Source organism: Canis aureus, chromosome X (assembly GCF_053574225.1).
Source record: "Canis aureus isolate CA01 chromosome X, VMU_Caureus_v.1.0, whole genome shotgun sequence".
In the NCBI taxonomy this organism is placed as follows: Eukaryota; Metazoa; Chordata; class Mammalia; order Carnivora; family Canidae; genus Canis; species Canis aureus.
This window is the reverse complement of record NC_135649.1, coordinates 93,327,809-93,346,086: the sequence shown is the minus strand read 5'-3', so window position 1 is coordinate 93,346,086 and position 18,278 is coordinate 93,327,809. Positions and strand designations below refer to the sequence as shown.

Genomic DNA, 18,278 nt, shown 5'->3' with positions numbered 1-18,278 from the left:
ACCACCAGTTTGTTTTCTATGATCAAGGATCTGCCTATTGGTTTGTCTCTCTCTTTTCTCCCTTTGCTCATTTTTTTTTTGTTTCTCATATACCACACAATAGTGAAATTATAAGGCACCTATCCCTCTTTAACCGACCTATTTTCTCTCAGCATTATACTCTCCAGCTCCATCCACATTGTTGCAAATGACAAGATTTCATTCTTTTTCATGGCTGAATAAAATTCCATTGTATGTATATACCACATCGTCTTCATCCATTCACCAATTGATGGACACTTGGGCTGCTTCCACATTTTGGATATTGCAAATAATGCTGCTATTTACATGGAAAGATGTCTATTTATGTCTTCTGCCCATCTTTCCATTGAATTATTTGTGTTTTGGGTATTGAGTTATATAAGTTCTTTATACATTTTGAATACTAACCCTATATCAGATATGTCATTTGATAGTATCTTCTCCCATGCAGTAGGTTACCCTTTAGTTTTGTTGATTGTTTCCTTTGCTGTGTAGAAGACTTTTATTTTGATGTAGTCCCAATAGTTTATTTTTGCTTTTGTTTCTCTTGCCTCAGGAGACATATCTAGAAAGAAATTTCTATGGCCAATTTCAAAGAGGTTGCTGCCTGTGTTCTAGGATTTTTGTGGTTTTAGGTTTCACATATAGATCTTCAGTTCATTTTGAATTTATATTTATGTATAGTGTAAGAAAGTGGTCCAGTTTCCTTTGCATGTTGCTGTCCAGTTTTCCAACACCATTTGTTGAAGACACTGTCCTTTTCCCATTGGATATTCTTCCCTTCCTTGTCAAAGATTAACTGGCCAAGTAGTTTTGGGTTCATTTCTGAGTTTTCTATTCTGTTCCGTTGATCTATGTCTATTTTTGTGCCAGTACCATGCTGTGTGCCACTACTAGCTTTGTAATATAACTTGAAGTTCAGAATTGTGATGCCTCCAGCTTTGCTTTTCTTTTTCGAGCTTACTTTAGCTTTTTGAGGTCTTTTGTGGTTCTACACAGATTTTAGGATTGCTTGTTCTAGCTCTGTGAAAAATGCTATTGGTATTTTGATAAGGATTGCATTAAATGTGTAGATTGCTTTGGGTAGTATAGATGTTTTAACAATATTTGTTCTTTTAATCCATGAGCATGGAATGTCTTTCCATTTCTTTGCATCATCCTCAATTTCTTTCATCAGTGTTTTATAATTTTTAGAGCACAAGCATTTTACCACTTTGGATATGTTTATTCCTGGGTATCTTATTACTTTTGGTGCAATTGTAAATGAGACTGATTCCTTAATTTTTCTTTCTGCTACTTCATTATTAGTTTATAGAAATGCAACTGCTTTCTGTAGATTGATTATGTATCCTGCAACTTTACTGAATTTATTTATCAGTTCTAGCAGATTTTTGGTAGAGTCTTTTGGGTTTTCTATATATAGTATCATGTCATATGCAAATAGGGAAAGTTTTACTTTTTCTTTATTGATTTCGATGCTTTTTATTTCTTTTTGTTGTTTGATTGCTGTGGCTAGGACTTCCAGCACTATGTTAAATAGAAGCAGTGAGAGTGGATATCCTTATCTTATTCCTCATGTTGATGGAAAAGGTTTTTTTTCCCCCATTGAGGATCATGTTAGCTGCTGTAGGTTTCTTACATATGGCCTTAATTATGTTGAAGTATGTTCCCTCTAACCTACTTTGTTGAGGATTTTTATCATGAATGGGTATTGTACTCTGTCAAATACTATGTCTGCATCTATGGAAAGAATCATATGGTTCTTATCCTGTCAGATATTAATGGGATATATCACATTGATTGATTTAAGAATATTGAACCACCCTTGTAACCCAGGAATAAATCCCACTTGATTGTGGTGAATGATTTCTGTAATGTATTATTGGATTTCATTTGCTAGTATTTTATTGAGGATTTTTGCATCTGTGTTCATCAGAGGTATTGGCCTGTAGTTCTCTTTTTTCACGGTGTCATTTTCTGGTTTTAATATTAGAGTAATGATGGCTTCATAGAATGAATTTGGAAGTTTTCCTTCCTTTTCTATTGCATGGGATAATTTGAGAAGAATACATATTAACTCTTCTTTAAATATTTGGTAGAATTCACCTGTGAGGCCATCTGGTCCTGGACTTTAGTTTGTTGGGAGTATTCAAAAATTCTTTGCAGCAATTTCTTTGCTGATGATCAGTCTGTTCAAATTTCTATTAATTCCTATTAATTTTAATTAATGATTTGATTAAAATCATCAGTTTTGGTGATTTATATGTTTCTAGGAATTTATCCATTTCTTCTAGGTTGTCCAATTTGTTGGCATATAGTTTTTCATATTCTCTTATTATTGTTTGGAGGTTTAAATTTTTTTTTCCCCAAAATACTACACTTTTTCTTTTCTAAGCAAAGACAAAATTTTTTAAACTATTACTCAAATTCCATAAGACATCCTTTTTCCTTTTTTTTTTTTTTAATTTTCCCCATTGTCCTTTATTCATCGATCCATTTTCCTTTTGAAGGAATAGAAAATTCCAGATCATTTATTTATTCTTTTGTATGTCACTTTGGGAGAAAACCTATTAAGGATCAGTGATTCCTTGAAAACCAGTGAAATAAAGATAGACATATGTTGTTTTCCTTTGTGTTTGAACTAGGCACTAAAGGTCTCCACAATGGGAATGATTTTGAAAGCATTTTTTTCTATAATGTTTGTCAATTTTAAATACCTTCTGTATCATATAGTGATAAGATCAGAATATATTCAGACAGATACTGTAAAGGATCTTTTTAGAAAAGTAAAACTAATGTTATATTTACTCTCTTTTTTGGAACAGGAGTTATTCCATCTGAGAGATGGATAGTAAATTTTGACAGAGACCTTTTAGATGGCCTTGTTTTTGCGACACAGTTGGGAGCCTATTGTCCATTTTTGGTAAGTGTCGGTTTAATGAAGAATGGTCTTCTATTATTTGAAAGAAGAACTTGGGACGCCTGGGTAGCTCAGCGAATGAGCGCCTGCCTCTGGCTCAGGGCGTGATCCTGGGGTCCCGGGATCAGGTCCCACATCGGGCTTCCTGCCTGGAGCCTGCTTCTCCCTCTGCCTATGTCTCTCTCTCTCTCTCTCTCTCTCTCTCTCTCTCTCTCTCTATCTCTGTGTGTGTGTGTGTGTGTGTGTGTTTCTCTCATGAATAAATAAATAAAATCTTTAAAAAAAAAAGAACTTGGATTTCTCCATGAATCTCTTCTGAGAAAGAAATCTAGAGGACAAAGTGAAAGAAGAAGAAATGGCCAGTTCTCAGGGACTGCTGACATTCAGGGATGTGGCCATAGAATTCTCTCAGAAGGAGTGGGGATGCCTGAACCACACTCAGCGGGAACTGTACAGGGATGTGATGTTAGAGAACTACGGACACCTCCTCTTCTGGGTCTTGTTGTTTGGAAGCCAGATCTGGTCATATTTTGGAACAAGAGAAGGAGCTCTGGGATGTGAAGAGAAAGGAGACTGTAGACTTCCACCCAGGAATGTGAACAGAAGTATATTTGGGGTGATCCCAGGAAGCTCAAGGAAGGTATTGAGAGAAGGGAGACAGAAGAGAAGGAAGCCAAGATAGACTCTGTTAGAGTCTGATTCATTTATGAATAAAGAAAATGTGTGTTGTAAAAAAAAAAAAAAGAACTTAGTAATTAAAACTCAAAGTATTTTTTATAAACTGATTCTTTATATTTTAATTTAAGTTACACTTGAATCTGAATGGCCAGCATTCCCTTTTTGTTTATTCTGGTATTTTGATTAAAATAATTTACTACTGACAGATGTTAATATTTAAATGATTCTTTGCTGAACTAAAAAAGAACAATTAAAAAGCAGTAATTTTTATTCTTTTATCACTAAAAGATTTGATTGTTGTCTTTTCCAGATTGAGTCTCATTTAGTAAAAATGTACACACAACCAAAAAGTTCTGAACAATATCTGCACAATTGCCTGATTATTGTGAATGTACTTCATGAAATTGGCTTTGACATGGACATACAGGTGAGTGCCTATGTATCACATATTCCATACATGTAAATTTCTTTTCATATTTTTCCAGCTTTATTAGGTATGATTGGAAAATAAAAATAATGTATATTTAGTTTGTACAATGTGATTTTGTATGTATACAATATGATGATTTATACATTTATATGTGTGTGTGTATACACACAATGTGAAATGATTACCACAATCGAGTTAATTAACACATCCATCACCTCATATAGTTACCATTTTGTGTGTGTGAGTATGTGTATGTGTTTGTGATGAGAACACTTAAGATCCAACATTTCCTCATTTCCTCCATCCCCCTCCTGTGGCAACTTTCTTTCTACTCTCAGATTACATGGGTTTGACTTTTTTAGATTTCACATACAATTGAAATCATAAAATAATTGTCTTAGTGTGCCTGGCTTATTTTGTTTAGCATAATGTCCTTTGGTTTCTTCCATGTTATCACAAGCAACAAGATTTCATTCTTTTTTATGACTAAATATCCCATTGTGAGTATATACCACATTTTCTTTACTCATTTATCCACTGATGGAGAGGTTATTCCATATCTTTGATATTGTGAATAATGTTGCAGTTGGACATGGAAGTGTAGATATCTCCGAGATGCTGATTTCATTTCCTTTGGATATATACCCAGAAATACGGTAACTGGACTGTATAGTAGTTCTGTTTTTAATATTTTAGAGGAATCCCATACTGTTCCCCATAATGACTATAACAAGGCACATTTCCACCAACAGCATACAAAAATTCCCCTTACTTTACATCCTTGCCAACACTTTATCTCTCCTCTTTTTGATAGTAGTTATTCTAACAGGTGTGCGGTAATATTGAATTGTGATTTTGATTTACATTTCCTTCATGCTTAATGATGCTGAACAACTTTTCATGTACCTATTGGTTATTTGTATGTCTTCTTTGGAAAAATGGAAAAATGTTAGTTGACTCCTTTTAACATTCCTTTGTTCATATATTTTAAATCTAAATTGAGCAGTGTTTTTGTAGGATGTAGCTAAAATGTGGAATTTGAAATATGACTACATAGAAATCTGGATATTTCTAAATATATATAATTATGTATATCTAACTGTGCATGATAAGAAAATAGTTCTAGTGATTTGTCCAGTTTTCTTAAACCCCGAGAATGAAGCTTGAGTGATTTAGTAGCACTACCCAAGCTCTAAAATTGAATTAAAGGAGCAGACTTCTTTGAATATAGATGTATTATCATTTTTTTAATTTAGTAGCTAAAAAGACAACTTTTCATTTTGGTTTTAAAATAAATATTCATGTTGAGATCAGAATGGCAATATACATTATTATATTTGGATCTTCACATTATAATTCCACCTGGCCTTTCACATCAAGTCCTCAATAGCAATAATCATTATATGCTTACAATTTTGAGCCCTTTGTTAGAGTAATGAAATAGTATAACAAATTATTTCTTGGGGCGCCTGTGTGGTGCAGTTGCTTGAGCACCCCACTGGGTTTGGCTCATCCTGATCTCAGTGTGGTGAGATTGAGCCCCATGTCAGGGTCTCTGCTCAGCACGGAGTCTACTTAAGTTTCTTTCTCCCTCTTCCTCTGTCCAACCCCTCAAGGTCATTCTTTCTATCTCTCAAGTAAATAATTTTTTAAAAATAAATAAATGATTTCTTACTTTGAAGAATATACAAAACCATTGAATTATCAAGATATGTGCATAGTCAATGATAAAAAAAAAAAACATTCTACTCATGTAATTGTCGGTGTATGCAAAAAAACAAAGTATAAAATTCAGATAAGGGAAGAGATCAATATGATCTAGATGGATCCACCAAAGATTTTATAGAGAAGGCAGGACTTATTTGGGGTCTTGAAGGTAGATTGGAGTTGGATTGGTAGTGGTAAGAGACGAAGTTGTTTACTCAGAGGATATGGAGTAAACAGCATGTCAAATGTAATACATGACATACATTAAGGAAATTCTGTGAAGAGAGTGCCTTAGTTGAATTTCGAGATTAGAAAAATCAATATAGATATATATTGGGATATTGGATATCAGCATAAAAAGTCAGAATTATGTGGTATAATGGGAATAAAGGTATTTGTTCTTACAACTATGATTGGAAAGGACTCATAGGAGAGGGCCTGGAGACAGGGATCATAGACCAAACAAAATATAATTTCAGTTGGTCAAAGAGGAAGATATTTTCTCTACTCATGTCATTTGGGAACTTAAAATAATAAGTTGATATAGGAAACATTTGAGGTTTGCTAGACCTTGTGAACAGTCACAAAAGAAGGACACGGGAGAAAGACCATTACAGCTAACTGAGTTTTCTGTTCCATGACACAAGAGACATTGATGATGCCAATGCCCACATATGGCTTGGTATAAAGCTGTTCCTCACACCTGGTGGAAAAATGACATTTCATAATGATTTGCTTTTTCCTTGTATGAAAGTCACTTGCGTGTTAAAGTCACTTTGTTTCAGGTCTGACATTTACCTTCTTTTATATTGATGTAGGTGTAAAGAGAAACTGTATTTTAGGATTTTGGCTAGAGATTTCTTTTATAAGAGAGTTTTAGAGATAAACTTCAATGAAAGACTTTGGTTTGAAAGAGTAAAAATACTGTAGTTCTCATGAATTCAACAAATTGAGTATCCTCCAGAAAAGACACTGGATAGACCCTGTAAGTGGTACAGATATGATTAAACCACAATCATGCCTTCAAAGATGTTATTAATAGTGACCAGTACACAAAAAAGATCTGATGCAAAGAAGATAGTGAATGCCATAGTATACATAGAAGCAATGTGCTATAGGAATCAAAAGGGACAGAAATCATTCTGGTAAGGGAACCAAGAAGAGTTACAGGAGACATTTGGTGTTCAAGGTGGCCCTTGAGAATTTGATCAGACTCAAAAGAAACTTAAATATTTTTGTTTGGACAATGTAAATCATTATATGTTGTGATTCTCTCCTTTGCTTTTTTTTCTTAGATTTTATTTATTTATTCATGAGAGTTAGGGAAAGAGAGAGGGAAACAGAGGGAGAGGCAGGCTCCTCGTAGAGCAGGGAGCCCAATGTGGGACTTGATCCCAGGACCCTGGGTCCTAGGACCCTGGGATCATGACCGGAACCAAAAGCAGACACTCAACTGACTGAGCCACCCAGGTGCCCTCTCCTTTACTTTATTATTTCCTCAGATATGTTGACTCAAAATTTTTATTTTATTGTATAATCAAACGATATTTTAAAATGTGAATAATACATAAAAATGCAGTGAAAGATTTGATGAATGGAGAAACTGGCAGTTAACTGATAATTATCAAGCTTTTAATAACCAGTTTCAATTCCTTAACTTTTTTTTTTATCAACTTAAATTTACCAACCACATTAAATCACAAAATTCAAAAATATTAAATTAAGCGATAGTGAATTAATGCCAATGCATAGCACTGGTTCACATTTAAAACCAAAGAAATTCAAAATATTTATTAATGTTTAAGTTTCTCCTTTATTATATTCTTTGCAGCTGTGGAATCAGCTAGATAAGTTTCTGTACCTGTGTTATGTCCTGTTGTGGAATCTTGCCATTTGAAATATAACAGTTGTTTACATATCTTCTCTTTCATGACATACATTATATTTAAAGCAAAAATATAGTGGGAATTATTTGGACTCAGTATAGAATGTATTTTTATTCCCTCATGTAAAGAAATGGATATGAAAATAAATATAACATTTATAGAGATTGTACTACACCTAATTCACTGAGTAGTGATGGGAGCTAAAGTTGAATAGATAATTTGACTTTTCTCTTAAAATTTTCATTTGCTTTTGGGGCTCCTGGGTGGATCAGTCTGTTTCGCATCTGACTCTTGATTTTGGCTCATGTCATCATTTCAGGGTTGTGGGAATCAAGCCACAAGCACTGGGCTTGGAGCCTGCTTGAGCTTCTCTTTCTCCCTGCCCCCTCCCCTTCTCTCTCTCTTCTTCTCTCCTTCTCTAAAAAAAAAAAAACACTTGTTTTTAGCAAATTTGATGCTTTTAGCATTAAAAAACAATTCAGGAGTGAAAACACTTTAAAAATAAACAAATTCTTGGACACCTGGGTGGCTCAGTGGTCAAGTGTCTGCCTTCCGCTCAGAGTGTGATCCTGGAGTGCCAAGATCGAGTCCCACATCAGGCCCTTCATGGAGCCTGCTTCTCCCTCTGCCTGTGTCTCTGCCTCTCTCTGTGCGTGTCTCATGAATAAATAAATAAAATCTTTAAAAAATAAATTCAATATTTTATGTTAGATTAAGTCAGGCATTAGGAGATTATAGGAATAGTCAGTCAGTTACTCAATAAAGTTATTAGAGATTCATTTTTGCTCAGCCCTTCTCAGCCTCTGGTTTTGTTTTAGGTGTGTGCACTAATAACCACCAAATTTCTATTGAAATTCTCATGTAACACTGCTATACAGTTACTCTTGGGGCTAGTTGAATAGCACCTCATCTTTCACTTCTCTTTTTCCATAAGGTAAACCTTTTCTAATGGTTAACTGCATATTTCCTGTTACGTGTCATTAGCCATAATTACATTCCATGCTTGTAGCCAAACCAGTGTTTGATAAAAGTAATGAAACAGCCACAAAAATTGGGATTCTTAGGGAAGAAGAAAGGAAAAAATTGCTTTGCAGAAGGTAATCAAGTGTTCTCTGTAGAATTAAAGTATGTCAGTGGGTACTGCTAGTTATATTTGGTGTCCAGTACAAAAGCTGGTAATATCTTGAAGTCATAGAAAATTAAATCCTCCACAAAGGTCGACATTATTTCACCTCTTCTTGTTACTGATGAAAAAACTGAGGCCTTGGGAAACCAATTGATTTAGTCAAGATCATGGCACTGTGTAGTAGCAGGGCTGGAATTTGGTTTACCAGATTTCTACTCCAGCATTTTTCTCTATTATGACCTATTTTGTTTAATTCTTTGGTGGGAAATGGACCAATACAGTTGAAGTTCTTCTAGGTTAGACCTGTATAGAGAAAGCAATGATTATATCTTTGAAAGATATTTCACAAGGAAATCTTCTTTTAAACAAACCTAACTTAAAATAATAATAATAAACCTATTTTAACATTTGGATTTTTGAGCCTAGGATCGACTAAAGTGTAATTGCTTTAGGTCATTTTCATCGAAACTTATAAGGAAAGTTAGGATGCTCTTTTCTCTTTTTTTTTCAGTCTAATATCTTAATAATCAAATATATTTTCCCATTAAGATAAACATATTTTTTTTTAATTTCTAAAGTATTGCATTTTCATCCCATTATATATTTTCCAAAGATGAGTTTTAGGTATAATTCTATATTGTTACCTATATTTTAGATAATATTGTTACCTATATGAGGTAATATTGTTATCTAGGTAATATTATTACCTATATTTTATGCTGTAGTCACTAAAAAAGTGTTCAAAAGGCTTTTTATTGACCTCAGACTTGAGCCTACAGTGTTCTGCCACTAGTCTTACCCTTCCCCCAACAAACACATTTCTCATCACCTTAGACAGCCCTCTTTTTTAAAAAAATATTTATTTATTTATTTATTTATTTATTTGAGAGAGAAAGAGAGACCATGGGGTTGGGGCAGAGAGAGAGAATCTCCAGCAGACTCCCAATATGGAGTCCCATTTGGGGCTCTGTCTCACTACCCTGAGATCATGACCTGAGCTGAAATCAAGAGGCAAACACTTAACTGACAGCTACCCAGGTGCCCCACAGCCCTCTTTGATCCCACTCATAGGTAGGCCCATCCTAAAGAGCCCAGCAGAGCCATAGTCTTCACTTTGTGAGAATTAAACTCTGTATTTAGTTTTTAGTTTTTTAGTTTGTTCTTATCTTTAATATTTTTCCTTCACATGTTGACTAACATTGTATTTCATGAAGAAATGTGCTACCACAGAATACTGATGAGTAACTTTGGAGTCTTGGTGTGTTTCTCCGTTTTCCTCAAATCATACTCACTAGCAGCTTTCTACCCTGCCGAGGAAGGCCAGCTCCTTTATTTTTTACTAAAAATCTCCTACCCAGGCACCTTTATTGGTTAGCCTTACTGCTTATTGACAAAACAAGAAACAACAGGGACACCTGGGTGGCTCAGTGATTGAGAGTCTGTCTGCCTTTGGCTCAGGTCGTGATCCCGGAGTCCTAGGATCAAGTCCTGCATCAGGCTCCCCACAGGGAGCCTGCTTCTCCCTCTGCCTATGTCTCTGCCTCTTTCTCGGTGTCTCTCATAAATAAATAAATAAAATCTTAAGAAAAAAAACACAAGAAACAACAAACTCTTCTATTCTTTCAAATAAGTAAAAGAATATATTTAGGAATATGAACCAGCAGATGATCAGAGGAGCTGTTTTTTATTTGCTGGGAACTGCTGCTATACTTCAGAGTTAAGTGTATTAGTTCCACATAATGGCTTAGGTCTCCTTGGCTCACACACTATTTGCATTTCCAAGCCAGACCTGGATCATTTTCAGTTACTGACTTGAATATGAGCCATTAACTAGATCTTCATTTTATAGAAGTGTACTGACAATGACAGAGTTGTTAGTCCATCAGCGGTGTTTTATGTCTTCTAATCCATGCCTTAGACCATTCTCAATACTTCTTTGCTATGAGTAATTCTCTACGACCTTCGCATTTTTCTAGGACATCATAGATACTACATGAGCTGATACAAAGAATCTTTCCTCCTACTCCTGACTCTACTTTTTTTTTTAAGGTTTTAAGATTTTATTTATTTATTTGACTGAGGAGAGAGCACAAGCCGGGTGGGGAGAAGGGGCAGAGGGAGAGGGAGAAGCAAACTCCCCACTGAGCAGGAAACCTGATGCGGGACTTGATCCCAGGACTCCATCCCTGGACCTTGGGATCATGACCTAAGTCAGCTTAACTGACTGAGCCACCCAGGTGCTCCTGACTCTACTTTTTATATTCAGTGTACATTCAGGCTATGTTGATTGTCCCTGCTATTATTCCTTTGCAATTCTGGCTTTTATCTCAAATCTTTTCCAGCAACCATCACTAATTTACCTTGGTTATCAGTATGATTACATTTTCTGACCTATTACAATTTGTTCTAGAAAAAGTACTCCCTATCCACCCCCACCCCCACCTGATCTGCCTGCATTGTTGCTCTTGTGTTATTCCTCATTCAGAAATCAAGTCCCTCACCTTGGCATCGATGACACCCTCCACAGTGTGGCCTTGGCGCTCCTTAGTCTTTTCACGCAGTGCTTCGCCTTTCTTGCCTTACACATGATTCGAATTGTACTTCTTTAACAAATAAACACTATACTTCCCTATATCCTTGCACTGTAGTTCTGTGCCTTTCTGATGGAAAACATCCTTTTCTGCACCCCAGGCACAACCTATTTAAGATCCAAGCACTCTTCAAGGCCATCTCTTGTGCTGCCTTCTGCCTTGAGCTTTTGCTTGAAGTTCTTGCCTTCTTTTACCTCAGTAATTTGTCTACTTCTCTGTTCTTTTTTATTGCTGTTTATGGTACTTTGCATCAGGAGCAGTGTCTTAGTCACATCGGTCAGTATTTCTAGTGCCTAATATTTTTATGATCTCTGACAAGCTTTTGTGAAGACTTTGAGGCCGTGAGGTCAGTGTTATACTGAGAACACATCTAATTCATCTTTTAACACCTGAGTCAAGCTTTTCTGATTCACAGCAATATTCTGTTTACTGTGTTTACAGTTCAGTGTCAATGTCAATTAGTAATATTTTAAAATATGTTAAAGTAATTCAATAATTGCTGTATTATGCCTTAGCCCTTTTTATATATTTCATCGACATATCCTCTCTGATGTATATTTCTTTTCTTTGAAACTAGGCCACGGACATCTGTGACCCTAATCCAATCCTGATGCTCATGCTTTGTGTCTATATGTATGAAAGGCTCCCGACATATCTCCCCAAGAAGGTGGTGCCCTTTCATTGTACTCTACATGACACTGTGCTGAGACAGGTATGGAATATTTGGGGCCAAAATATGTGAAGTTAAACACTTCACAGGGGTTTTAATTAGTTCTTTTCCAACCCCAAATTAACGAAAGTATCAATATGATATAGTAAGCCTTAGCAAATATTGCTTTTTCTAAAGAAGGTTTAGCAGAGTGAGACAATTTTTGCATAATAGTAACCACCTGCAATGAAATGATGATTCCTAGATGATTCATTTGATGAATGCGGCTTGGGGAAGTAGAAAATGGAAAGTCAGGCACTTCAAAGGGCAAATTTTCTCAAAGTACTTGACACGCATTTCACGTGCAAGGGGACTGACCCCAGGAGTGTAAACTTGTGTTCTGAATGTACTCAGCTTTCCACAAGGGAGCAGTTTACACATCTAGTTGAATTTATTCAGATGAGGATATAGAAATGGAAATAAAAATCAAAGTTTTCAGGAAAAACTTCAGGAAAAAACCAGGACCATCTAATTCCCACTAAAGGATATTATATGTGCAGGAGCTGCTAAATGTATAACAGTGAAGTTTTTAATATGCAGAAAAAAATCAAAAATGAAAATAAAATTTGAAATCCCATGACAATAACAAATCTGTATAAATATGTCTATATTTATGAAGTGTTCTCTTTGATTGAAAAATATCTTGTCAGGCATCTGGATGGCTATGTCGGTTAAGCATCTGCCTTAGACTCAGGTCATGATCCTGGGGTCCTGAGATTGAGCCCCACTTCTGGCTCCCTGCTCAGTAGGAAGCGTACTTCTCCCTCTCCCTCTGCCTGCTATTCACCCTGCTTGTGCTTGTTCTCTCCCTCTCTCTCTCAAATAAGTAAGTAAGTAAGTAAATAAATAAATAAATAAATAAATAAATAAATAAATAAATAATAAATAAATAAAATCTTTAAAAAAAAAAAGGAGAAATATCTTGTTAAGGACCATTGGCCTCAATTTGTTTTTCAAGCTGTTTGTTTCATATTTACACTTTGAAATATCTTCTAGCACACAATTTTTATTTTTAAAATTCTTTCCAATTTTTTTAAAAGATTTTATTTATTTGAGAGAGAAAGAGCATGCACATGAAGAAGGGAGATGGAAAGAGAAAAGGGTGAGGGGCAGAGGGGGAAGGAGAGGGACAAGCAGACTCTGCACTAAGCATAGAGCCTGGCTCAGGTCTAAACCCCAGGACCCTGAGATCATGACCTGAGCTGTAACCAAGAGTATGATGCCTAACCGACTGAGCCACCCAGGCACTCCTAGCATACAGCTTCAAATAGCTTATGTTTATGTCAGATTGTTCCTTCTACAAATTTTCATAAAATCTTCAACTAGATTTATAGGTCTCTCATTGTTTCTTTGAGGACACTAGTGGCTGATAGAATCTTATTTCATACAAAAGTTACTTTACCTCTTTGGTCAGATCATATCTATTCCTTTTCTTTGGCTATTCTATGTATTCCTCCTCATATTTAGTTGAGAGGATGTGATTTTATACTTTTGATGCAGAACTTGTCCATATTTGGTCTTCAAAAGATATGTCTTGGTGATCTTTGATTTGTAATTGTGCCTCTGAATAAATATGTAGCCTCTGTGACAAGATGATTGATGGTTGGTAAGGATTCAGTTAAAAATCAGGGAAAATCAGGTACTTGTCTCAGCATGTAAAGGGTTCAGTTTAGGGTGAGGAAAACCTCTCCTTATTTTTTCTTAGTATATGTTGAGATATGATTCCTTTTAAGGATTTTTTTTTTCTTTTTTTGTCAGAAAAAAAGACATAAAACTCTTTGGAAGTTTTTTCAACAGTATTTACTCTGATAATTCCCTAACTGCAATGATTCTCAAAGCCTGGAGCTGTAATTATGTTGGAGAGATCTTTTGACTTCAAAATAAAATTTCTAAAGAGTTAGAAATGTTTTGATTAAGCCTGCAGAAACTAGGAGGAGTCTGGATTAGATTAAGCAGTGATTTATTATAGTAAGGTTTAATTCCAGTTCTTTAATTCTGTCCATGTGTTTGTATTTCTTTATGCCATTTAATTGCCATTATTTTTTAAAAGTACTTAACAGAAACTGTTTCAACATAAATTTTAATTGTGATGTTAAAAATCAAATTAAAGGGATCCCTGGGTGGCGCAGCGATTTGGCGCCTGCCTTTGGCCCAGGGCGCAATCCTGGAGACCCGGGATCGAATCCCACGTCGGGCTCCCTGCATGGAGCCTGCTTCTCCCTCTGCCTGTGTCTCTGCCTCTCTCTCTCTCTCTCTGTGACTATCATAAATTAAAAAAAAAAAAAATTAAAAAAAAAATCAAATTAAAGCAATTAAAATGGAAACAGTTCTTTCCACATTTAGCTCTTTACTAGAAATAATGTTCATATCTTAAGATTATAGATGACAGGCACCTGGTTGGCTCAGTAGGTAGAGCATCCAACTCTTGATCTCCAGGTCTTGAGTTAAAGCTCCACATTGGGAATGGAGCCTACTTTAAAAAAAAAAAAAAAAAGATTATAGATGAAATTATACAGATACAGCTTTTATTTTCCACAAATGTAGAGTATGTCTTTTGAAGGCAACAAAAATTAAATATGAATGCAAAAAACTGTCAGTTACAATAAGCTTTAATTTTAAATTTAATTTAAGAAAATCACTGATTTGGAAATTGCTGAGAACGTTTGGCATAATTTGCCCCTATGCATCAACACCATAAATGGCAGTGCTTAAGTTGTTGAGTATTTTATTTTATTTTATTTTTTAACAAATTTATTTTTTATTGGTGTTCAATTTGTCAACATACAGAATAACACCCAGTGCTCATCCCGTCAAGTGCCCACCTCAGTGCCCACCACCCAGTCACCCTCACCCCCTGCCAGTTGTTGAGTATTTTAATCAACATTTTCATCACTCTAGAAAAAAGAAGAATCTCAAGAAATGGCTACTAGAATTGAAAAAGTATTTGTGTAACTATATGTCACTAATAGAAACATAGAATCCTAGAACCAGTAAAAAAAAAAATAGTGATCAGTGAAAAAAAAAATGTAGATTGTGTGGTTTTCTGAGGTATTTTTAAAATGCAATTGAACTTTTCTTCTTACTTTTTTGAAGCAGAATTTACACAGAAGCACAGTAGTTAAAGATAACTATTAAATAGTGAAAGATAAGCTATTGTTACAAAAGATGCACAAGGGGAATTGAGGCTCCAAAGCTTTTTTTCCTTTCCTTGAACAGATTTCCTTTGTCCCCATTTGCCACTTACTACCCCAATGTGAAATCCTGAGTGGAATAATCTGACCACAGGTGAGCCCAATGCCTTTGTGTCATATATAGGATATGACATAATGAGAATGAGTGGCTTTTTTCAGATTTCAGAGCTGGTTATGGAAGTTCCAGGACTATAAAACAAAAACATTTCACAGAGAATCCTCATGATTTTCTACATTTCCTTTCAGAAAACAGAAACTAGTTCTCTGGAACTTAAAATCATTTACTAGTACTTCAAATTCATACATAAATACATACATACATACATAAAAAATAACACACTGGGTTTGTCTTGCCCCCAGTATAAATGATATGCACAAGTAGGCAAACAACATGAGAGCCCCAATTCCTCGGTGTAACCAAAGATAGAAGAAACTCTTTGGCAACAATGTACTTGTCCTGGTAGTTACCAAAAATTCTCATTGAAATATAAAACTAGTTAATTTAATCTTTTATTTTTTTTAAGATTTTTTTTTTTTTAATTTTAGAGAGAGGTAGAGAGAGAAAGAGCAGGAGGAGGGACAGATAGAGAGGGAGAGGCAGAGAATCTCAAGCACTCTCTGCACTGAGTATGGAGCCTGATGCAGGGCGCAATTGCACCACCCTGAGATCACAACCTGAGCAGAAACCAAGAGCCAGACACTTAACTAACAGAGCCACCCAGGCGCCCCTAGTTAATCTTTAACAAATCTACCAAATTCTGTATAAGTCACCATTATCACTGTAAGTCACTATAATCATGCATGGTGCTAATTGTTGACTCTTCCGATCTCTGTGACTATACTTCTTGGGCTATGTAAGTTGCACTCACCTGTTGTCACTCTAATTTGGCCAATCATGCATTTTTCCCCATGTCATCTTCCTCCTCTGAGTCAGTACTTTCCATGATAACCTGGAATCTTTCCACTGTGTCTGTTTTTTTTTAAATCTCCATTATATTCTACATAAACACTTGGATATTCACAGTTTTCATGAGATATTCTCTCTAACTTGTCCTCAAGTACCCTCCCTATCTTGGCATCAGAAAGAAAGGAACACCCAACCCAATGTTATACTATTGCTTCAAGTCAAGGCCACCATCATTTTCAGCCTGGGCCTCTGTTTTTAAATGTACATTCCTTATAATACTTTCTACACTGAGCAGCCTGAGTAGTATTTTTGTAAATTGGATTATCTAAGTTCTCTGTTTAAAATTCTCCAAAGATTTCCCTTCGCAGTAAGAACAAAATCCAAGTTGCTAACTTTGGATTTCAAACCTTTGATGGTCAGGTGTTTCTACATCTGTCATTTCCTTACTTGAAAGCTTGAAAGCTCTTTCTCCTTGCCTATTCTGGTAAACTATCTATATATGTGTTATTTTTAAATACGAAGTCTGCTTTCCTCCAGTTAGTGCACATTAGGAATATTTTCATGATTGAAGTGTATAACTTGCTTTGATGAAAATAAGTGCTAAATTATATATTTTTAAAATTCATGATCTTATGTATACTCTCTTCAATATAGATTCTACTGAAAAATCCAAGCTTGAAACACTTAGTGTATAATGCTACAATTATTGGAAAAGATGCCTCTGACTTCTCCCTTTCCCAGGCAAGGAACACTGTGACAATATCTCCAAAGTAAGTGTTTTTTTTTTTTCTTTTTAAATTTTGCTTCACTAAAAATAACCTTAGAGTTTTAATGTGTATTATAATTATAAAAGAGTGGCCTGGATTTGTTTTTAACTAGTATATGTATAATGAAAAGATTATCACTCAGGTATAGATAAATTATGTGTATGTTGCTGAGATTCCTCACCAATTTTGTTAAAACAATTTTAACAACATAAAACAGTTGCTTGTTATGTATGCTTTTAATTTTAGTTTATTTTACATGCATATGGGCCATAGAGATTAGATTATAAGTTGTTTGTTTATGTACTGTGCTTCAGTTTCCTGTAGGAAATTCAAATCAGTGTGTGCTAAATTTAGATGTATATATATCTGTTATATAGTTATATTACTTACTTATATATATTTTATAGATATTATATATAACATTATTATATATCATTCTGTTTATATGTTATATATAGTTGTTGCTGAGCAATGTGCTCATTGTAGAAAATTTAGAAACTATGAAAGTACAAAGAACAAAGAAAGTGAAAGACTGATAATCTTACCTCAAAGCCACCTTCACTGTTGCCATTTTTCTCCATCCCTTCACTGTCATTGTGTTTGTATGTGTGACTAGATGCATATATATATATGTTATATATATAATATATATATGCACTAGGTGTACATGTGTGTGTATATATATAGGTGTATACCTAGTGTGTACACACTCACAAATTGTAGTGATTTTCTTTAAAGTCTCATTTCTATCTGATTCTTTTCTCATGATGCTTTTGTTTAATGTTTCTTATACTATCCTACTTTCAAAAATAAAGCACAAATGAAACCCCCAAAAATAGTTAGTTAGTGCACATTAGGAATATTTTGAGAAATTAAATATAAGCATAATGTATGAAATTAAATATAAGCATAATGTATGACTCTTCCCAGATCAACAAATCCTATTAGATATGTCAACGGTTTTAATGATGGCAAATATTCTTATTTCAAAATACAAGGATGATAAGAGAATAGCCATGCTAGTATCACAATGGTTCACAGACTAATAACCAGTAATTGATTTCAGCCAGCTAGAATTTTAGTCATTGCCTTTGCATTCAATTATTTTTTTTGCAGTACAGAGTGACAGGTTATAACTACTAAAGTTACTTCACCTGGTTATCTTTTTGGTTTTTAATTATACATTAACCTGAGTTACTTTTCACATTGTAATTATTATTACTTCTAGTATATGAAATACAGAAATAATTGGAAATAAGGGCCATTTTAATTACATTTAAAATACCAAGAAACCCAGTTCTAACAGTGCCCTTGGCTTGTGTCATTAGCCTGTGTTTGTTTTCTT

The 18,278-nt window shown here is 34.8% G+C and overlaps 1 protein-coding gene across 5 annotated transcripts in view; it reads left to right on the top strand.

Moving 5' to 3' along the window:
* The window catches only part of CFAP47 (cilia and flagella associated protein 47), a 513,403-nt gene that overhangs the window by 217,239 nt on the left and 277,886 nt on the right, over positions 1–18,278 (top strand). For 4 of the 5 annotated variants that reach the window (XR_013374394.1, XR_013374395.1, XM_077887396.1 and 1 more), the window contains exons 34-37: positions 2,847–2,944; positions 3,930–4,046; positions 11,937–12,071; positions 16,821–16,936. Coding sequence is in view for 3 of the 5 variants with exons in the window: in XM_077887396.1 (XP_077743522.1) it covers positions 2,847–2,944; positions 3,930–4,046; positions 11,937–12,071; positions 16,821–16,936 (466 nt within the window). In the remaining 2 variants the exon portion in view is untranslated. The remainder of the gene's footprint in view (positions 1–2,846; positions 2,945–3,929; positions 4,047–11,936; positions 12,072–16,820; positions 16,937–18,278) is intronic. The other variant, XM_077887395.1, reaches the window with a different exon arrangement.